General features: G+C 66.6%; 1 protein-coding gene across 1 annotated transcript in view; it reads right to left on the bottom strand.

Moving 5' to 3' along the window:
• Nucleotides 1-4,099: 4,099 nt before the first annotated feature.
• IGFN1 (immunoglobulin-like and fibronectin type III domain containing 1) overlaps nt 4,100-7,616 on the bottom strand; it is a 24,769-nt gene continuing 21,252 nt past the window's right edge. Inside the window, exons 19-22 of the mRNA XM_023534769.1 lie at nt 6,770-6,965; nt 5,831-6,130; nt 5,045-5,371; nt 4,100-4,548 (exon numbers count right to left, since the gene is read on the bottom strand). Coding sequence (XP_023390537.1) covers nt 4,535-4,548; nt 5,045-5,371; nt 5,831-6,130; nt 6,770-6,965 — 837 coding nt within the window. The 3' untranslated portion in view covers nt 4,100-4,534. The remainder of the gene's footprint in view (nt 4,549-5,044; nt 5,372-5,830; nt 6,131-6,769; nt 6,966-7,616) is intronic.

Raw genomic sequence — 7,616 nt, 5'->3', positions numbered from 1 at the left:
GGCCCCAGAGGCCCCCTCTCCCAGGCAGGGTGCAAGGAAGGCAAGCCAGCCCGGGAAAGGCTTTCTGCGGAAAACTGGCCCCTGGTGCCGGGGCCAGCGGGTGGTCACGACCACGGGCGCTTCCTCAGCCACGGTCTGCAGGGAGGGACGGGTGGGGGGGTGGGGTGCTGAACCTCGGTGTGTGCACATTGACCAAAACTCACCAGAAGGTGCACGAGAGGCCTCTGCCTGTCACTGTGACACGCCTCAGGGGCTGCAAATACCACGGGGGAGAAAGACTCAGAAGGTGGGAGGTCGTGAGCTGAGCAGGGAAGGCTGGGTGTCCTGGAGCCGGGCGACGCCCCTTGTGGGAGGGCCTGACAGGGACGGGAAGATCCCTGCCCGGGAGCCCAGGCCAGACACGGCCCCCTGCCTGTGACAGGCCACCAGGATCTGCCCTGCGCGGGCCTCGCTCCCCGCCCTGCCCCGGCCGGTCCAGGCTCACTCACCCGGCCGCCCTCCCTGGCTCCCTTTCTGGTCCTCGGCCCCACCCTCGGGGCCTGGCTGAGAGGCTGGGAAAATCAGCGGGTTTGTCCACTTACAGCTTCACTGCCCTGCGGTTCACTGGCCGGTCTCTCCTCCAGAGGTCCCCTGCCCAGCGGGGACATTGGGATGGTCAGGGGGTACTCGTGGGGGGTCTCTGGAGTGGCCCCCAGGCTCTGGGCTGCCCTGGACAGCAGGGCGTGAGCTGCCTGCAGCAGGGGTGGCAGGCTGGGGCGTGTCTCCTTGCTTGGGAAGCCGATGCAAGCGCTGACAGCTCCTCGGGCGCAGCGGGGGCTGGGCGGGTGCTGTTGCCAGCGCTGCCCCCCGGCCCCCACCCCGGGAGCCGCCCTAGGCCTGGGGGTGGGGAAGCCCCGGTAGGCTCCCCGTGAGCCGGGCATGCTTCTCCTGGGCATCCAGAGCCCATGGCCAGGGCCTGGCCTCCTGCTGGGGAAGGCAGCCCGTCCAGGGGGGCTCCCGGCTGGCAGTGCCCTGGGTGAGGCCAGGCTTGGGGGAGGGGTGGGCCCCCAGCCGCGGCCCCCAGGAAACAGCAAAGCCCACAGCTGACGATCGTCCTCCCTCCCCACTTCCTAGGTCCCTCCGGACTGCAGGTCACTGCCACCAGCTGGTGCTGTGACAAACCCAGCTCCCCCTGCTTGGGGAGGGGGCAGTAGCTAGCATCCTCCCCCTAGAGGAGGAAGAGAGGGCCCCAGGGGAGCTTGGCGGTGCTGGCGATGGTGATGCCAGATGAGCCAACGGGACTAACTCCCTAGTCATCAAAAAAACAACAAACTTCTGGGAGGGAGACTGCAGCCAGTCAGCTCAGCAGAACTGGCCTTCCCCGCCCCTGCCGGGCAGAGCGGGACACGGGGCCCACGCACCGCGGGCCAGAGCCCGCTGCCCCCTAGTGCCCAGCAGCCAGTTCACCCCAGTGCTGGACGGGGCTGCACTGTCCTGGCTGAGGGTGCCAGCAGAGAGGGGACAGGGCAGCGGAGTGGAGTGGGCGCCCCATGCCAGCGGGAGTCTGCCCCAGTCCACTGCCCTGGGAGACTGAGAAGTGGTCCTCGGCCATGGTCCCAGGCGGCCCCCGAGCAGGGACGCGGTGCCCTCCCGGAGTGAGCCAAGCGTGAGCCCTCAAGCCCCCCAGCCTGGGAACAGACTCCTGAGTGTGGCAGCTATTTGCGGGTGGGGTAAGAAAAGGCGAAGGGGACGGAAGGTCGAGGCGGGGGTGGGGACCCCCCCAGGGAGCAGGATCCCACAGAGCGTTGTCGGGGTGGGCCGCGAGGTCTGGGGCTTTGCAGGCAGCAGCCCGGGCAGGCACCAGCACTGTGCTATGTGCGGGCAGCTTCCTGCCAGGCCGCCCCAGCAGCCTCGAAGCGGCCGAGTGCTAGAGAAGCACCTGCCCCCTGCCCTTGGGGCCCCACCTCCCAGAGCCCGGGCTCAGCCTGCACCCCATGTCCTAGGCACCTCACCCAGGACGCTATGTCCTGGGATGCATCGGAGCTGTCAGCAGCCGGGGCCACGCCCTGAGGCGCCTCCCTCTGGCCTGCCAGCTCCCCGGCCGGTGGGCAAGGGCCATCCTCCACCGTCCAGAGACAAGACTCGCCTGGCCGTCGGCGCTAGCTCCGGGTCTGAGCCCCTGGCTGGGCTTGGCCTCAGCTTCCTCGACCAGCAGCCCCATTCACTCCGTGGCCTTGACTGCGCCCTGTCCTTGACGGGACACTCTGCCGCTCAGGCCCTGGGGTGGCTCACTCTGGCTGTGCTCTGGCACCTCTCCTTGACCCCCAGAGAGACCCCAGCTTTGGACCCAGGATAAAAGAGAGCAGAGTCTGTTCTGCGGGCCCAGCCTCTGCCTCCTCCCAGGGCCCAGGCCCGCCTCCTCCCAGTGTCCAGCCAGCGTCCACCTCAGGTCCAAGAGGGACAGTGTTGCCGAGGGCGACAGCCAAGCAGGCTCAGAGGGAAGGTGTGCCCGGCTGGGTCCCGCTGGTCCTGCCCACTGTCCCCACCCAGGGGCCGTCCAGGACACCCACACCTCGGGGGGCCTGTTCCTGACCTCCCCTCTGAAGCCTCTCTTGACACCCAGGGCACGAGCCCCGGCCTCCAGGAGACCCCAGGCCGAGATGACGAGGGAGGGGCGCTGCCCAGGTCCCTCAGCCAGGCCTCCACAGGGCCCCTGGGTCCAGAGGGACCTGGGGGAGCAGAGGGCAAGAGCCTGCTGGGGCCCACTGCCAGCCCGGCTCCGGCCACCTTCCACTTCTCTCCCTGCACCGTCCCCAGGCTGTCCCCAGATGGCACGTCTTTCTGCCACCTTCCCAGCTGCTGCAGAGCCTGTGGCACCACCTGGCGGTCACGTCTGGGATGGCAGGCCACTCGAAGGACTCAGAAGAGGGGGCCGAGGCCTGGCCTACCCGCCTCCCCAGCCCCTCCTGCCCATCCACTGACAGGGACGGGGGAGGCTGCTGCCGGGGCTCCTGCAGTGGACCCCAGCCCGACCTGCAGGCAGCCGGGGAGACGCACTCGGGGAGGCCAGGGAGCGTGAGTGAGCGGGCTGGAGGGGGCCAGGGGGCGCAGGTGCGGAAGGCACTTAGGGAATAGCCCCATGCCCCGCGCCCTGCCTCCCCAGCTTCCAAGGACTCTTTCTTGTCCTTTGGCTGAGCTCGGCCTCTGCGGGAACAGGAGGGAGATGGGAGAGGCGTCCGGGACGGTGGGCCTTGTTGGTCCCCGGGCGGGAGCTGGAGAGAGCCACGTCGCCTGGCCCAGCCCCCGCCCCAGGACACGCATGGTCTGTTCGGGCACAGGTGTCTCTCCCTGGGTCACGGGGCCCCGCTTCTCAGAGAGCCGCCTTGACGCATCCTCCCCGCTCTGCCCTCCCTCTCCGCGTGGGACCCGGTCTTGGGGGCAGGGCCACTGTGGACAGCGGGAGCCTGGATCGGAGCAGACTGTCCCCGCTCACTAGGGGACATGCCAGGCCTTGAGCCCACATGCCAGGACAGCATGGGGCTCAGCCTGTCTCTGGCCCTGAAACTGCCACCATTTCCTGGAGCCTGGAGGCTCAGGGGTTTGAGGACAAGGGGGCAAGTCCTCCCAGTGGTATGGGGGTCATGCAGGGGTCTTCCCAGCAAAGGCAGGCGTCCCCTCCCACCTGTGACATGGGCAGGGGGCCGTGGAGATGGCGAGGGGGCCCACGGAGCCCTGAACGAGGGCCCAGGTCCCAGCGCCTAATGGTCTCCCGGTCCCCAGGGCCCAGCCTGCAGTAGGCTTCGGCAACCCAGACTCTGTGGTCCTGGCCCCCGCCCTGTGCCCCCTACACATGTCACACCAGGGAGCTGCTGGCTCTGCCAAGCACAGGATTTTTGCCAGATGACGGCGGAGACGCGGCCCAGAGACAGGGCTGGGCCCGCAGAGCCCCCGCCTCCCCAGCTCCCCCTCCTGGGAGTGGACGTGGGCCAGGGCTGTCCGCCCCTTTCCGACACGGTTCTCCCCTGCCAGAACCCACCACCCGCCCAGCTGGAGCTCGGGCTAAAGGCTCAGCGTTGGGGGCCCTCCCTCCGCCACGGCAGCCTCTAGGTCATTCGCAAAGGATTTGTCTAACATTTTAATGATGATAGTATAGATGTCACCTCCCCACACACATGCGCACGTGCCCTCCGTGCCCCAGTCCCCACCCAGGGCCTCGGACCCCCCTCACTGGCCCCTTCCGGGTGATGGCAGGCCCAGCTCTTCTCCCCGAGGGGCCTGGCCTGGGAAACGAGGCCCCCGGACGTCCTCATGTGGAAAGGGTGCCCCGTGGTGGCAGAGGCTCACTGTCCCCCTGTCCTGTCTACGGTCTGCAGCTGGGAGGCCGAAGGCCTCTGCTCCTCTCTTTCTTCCCCAGGGACTGCACGGCCTCCCGCTCGGACCCCCGAGGTCTCCTGGGGTCCTGTGCACGGCCGTTGTCCTCCACGTCTGAGGCCGTAGGCACCTGTCATCACCCGGGGCTGTGTGGCTGGGCAGGGCCATCCCAAGGGGAGGCGGGCTACGAGCTGGTTTCTGCAAGACACAGAGTACTGGGCTGGTCCCGGGGGGCCGCTGTTCCCCCTCACCCCCTACACACACCAGGCGAAGGCCGTGCAGCAAGGACTCAGGTCTGGCAGCTCTGCCATCGGGGCCACCGCGTGCCCTGTGAGCTCGAGCAAAGTCCTTCCCCAGACCCTCAGGCACCCGAGCCACCCGGACACGCGGCGCCCGCCTGAGCTGGGCCTCTGAGAGGCTCCTGACGGCCGAAGGCTGTTTGAGTACAAATTCAATTCTGAATAATTAAAAATGTTCGGGGGTTATCATTATTATTATTATTATTATTATTATTATTATTATATAATATGAGATGTTTAAGTATTATTGGGGGAAACGTTCTCTCATGAATATGGATTATTTGCTGAGGATGAGATCACCACCAAGCGAGTCGGCCTGGCCAGTCGTCACCCTGGAGCAGACAGACACACCAGGGTCCCTGGGGGCAGGCGCACGGCCAGGGTGGCACCTTTACCTGTGACGATGAGGGTGGTCGTGCTGACGGCCTGGCCCAGTGTGTTCTCGGCCACCACCTTGTACTGGCCGCTGTCCTCGGGGGTGACGCTAGGGATGACCAGAGAGCACACGCCCAACACGTTGGTGCTGTACACGGCAGGGTTTCCCTCCAGGCTCTGGTCGTCCTTGAACCAGGTGACCTGGGGCCGGGGCCAGCCTCGCACGGCGCAGCTCATACAGCACTCGCAGCCCTGGGGCAGCAGGTGGGGCCGCAGGCCCACCAGGAACCAGGGCTTCTGGCTCCGGTTGGGCTCCCGGGGGCCGGGAGCCTTCGCCATGCCCCTCGCTGTGGGAAAAACAGGCCAGACGGCAGCGTCAGAAGGTGACAGGGGCGGGGCAGCTCCAGGGGGGACACAGGCGTTTTCCGGGCCTTCTCGCAAAGTCGGCCCCCGGGCTCGACACACTTTTTCATCCTTTTCTATAAATACTTTAGAAAAATGAACCCGTGCACCTGGCTTCGTAACCCGCTTTGCCCAGTGGCTGCTTTGAAGGCCCTTCTATTCGACTGAAAATACGCTGTATTGTGACTCTAGACCTTGCTCTGCCTACTGCCTGCCACCCGAGGGGACACGGAGGACCTCAGTGCCGGTGGGTTGAACATGGCGGTGGGAGCAACAGCTCCGAGCCGCTTGCTGGACGCTGGGTCCAGCCGCTCACAGGGACGTGCACGGCCACCTCAGTGTGGAGCCCGGCCCCCCATGTGCCCCGCCCCCCTGGGGTTCCGGGGCCACAGTGCGGAGCTCGCCTTGCTGCCGCGGGAGGCACCAGGGCTGGCTGGTGTCCGAGGGCTCGCTGGCGCCCAGCTCATTCTTGGCCACCACGCGGAAGTAGTACTCGTGGCCGGGGAGGACGCCCAGCAGGGTGAAGCGGTTGGTGTGGACGCGACTGGCCACCTCGCGCCAGGGGCCGTGCCCGGAGGAGCGCGTCAGCACCGTGTAGTACAGGGGCGTGTCCCCGGCCTCGTCCGGAGAGGGCTCCCACTCGGCCGTCACCGTCCCAGGCACGTTCTCTTGCAGGCAGATGGGCCCGGGCGCCAGCGGGTACGCTGAGGGACAGAGGCCAGAGGGAGCGGGTTGGGGGGGACCCAGCGGGACACCCGACAACACCCACGGGCCTCCGCATGGCCCTCCCCGGGTCCCCACGACTTCTGAGGGACAGTCTTGCTGTGCAGAAAGCTGAAGGCAGAGGGCGCTTGGGTCCACAGGTCTCTCTGGGGGGCAGGAATGTCCCTTCAGTCTGTAAGTAAAATGACCCAAGACGTCGCAGAGCGCGGGATGTCACAGGCCACATTAGGGACCCCTTTGTCGGTAGTTCGTTCTGCCTCCTGAGACCCTTCCCAGGTGGCAGTGCCCCTGGGGAAGGCGTCTTCACCTGCAAGGACCATGGCTCTCCCCATGACTCTGAGTGAGGTCACGGGGGTGACCATCTGCTCAGGGAGACTCACTGAGGTCCAGTGGGGGGCTGTGGCTTGACTGTCCCTGAGTTCCTGCGGCAGAAGGAGGGCGAACCCAAGACGCCCCCACCCCCGGGCTCTCCTCTCTAGCACGTAGGAGGGTTGGGGTGAGGTCACCTGCACACCAGGCCTGGTAGAGCAGCCGAGACCGGGGACCCGGCCGGGCAGGAAGCCCTGTGCCTCGGCGTGTGGCCCAGCCAGCGTGTGGCACCCCAGTCCGGGCCCCCTCACCTGCCACCTTGAGACGGAAGTTGTGGGTAGCCTCCTTCCTCTGCAGGCTCCTCAGCCTCACGGTGTACAGGCCACTGTCCGAGATGCTGGCCACAGGGATCAGGAGCTGGGTGAGGCCTTCCGTGGTGGAGGTCACAATTCTCTTAGGCAGAGGCAGGCCGTCCTTCAGCCAGGTCACCTCCGGCATGGGGGCAGCCTGGGGGACAAAGGAGACGTGAGGAGGGCTCTGTGGAAGCATGAGGGGTGTATGTGGTGGGGAGAGGGGCTGGGGGCAGAGAGGAGAAGCTTCCCATCAGGGAGAGACGGCCGGGGCACAGGTGGGGATGGGGGACGGCAGGGGGCTGGATGGACTTAGGCGAAAACCACAGACATCTGGATTTTACTCCGTAAGGTTCTGAGCAGGGAGCAATCAGACCTGGACGCACACGGCTGGGGCGCAGGGCGGGCACACGCAGAGGTGAGCGCTGGCCCTCTGCTGCCCGGGACCTGGGGGGCACGGTGGCTGGCCCCCACAGTGGTGACCCTGACCAGGCGGATGGCCACACCGCCCAGCCAGCGAGGCCCTCAGCACCGGCCTCCGGCCTCAGAGTCAGACAGGGCTGCAAACAGTGCATCACCCATGGGCTGAGGATCCGAGAGCGAGCGAGGCTGGGAATGCAGACAGGGCCCTAGGCGTGGCGAGCACGCGGCGCCCGACATCGGCGGCCACCGTGACTGCTGTCGCTCTGACATAGTGCAGTCTGATATAGTTCAGTGCAGCCTGATATAGTTCAGTGCAGTTGATATAGTTCAGAGGTAATTTAGGGCAAATAACTGGGTTTGGCCCTCGCTCTGCCACCTGTGCCCT

The sequence above is a fragment of the Pteropus vampyrus genome, unplaced genomic scaffold (assembly GCF_000151845.1).
Source record: "Pteropus vampyrus isolate Shadow unplaced genomic scaffold, Pvam_2.0 Scaffold131, whole genome shotgun sequence".
NCBI classification, from domain to species: domain Eukaryota; kingdom Metazoa; phylum Chordata; class Mammalia; order Chiroptera; family Pteropodidae; genus Pteropus; species Pteropus vampyrus.
This window is presented reverse-complemented; position numbering and strand designations above follow the sequence as displayed.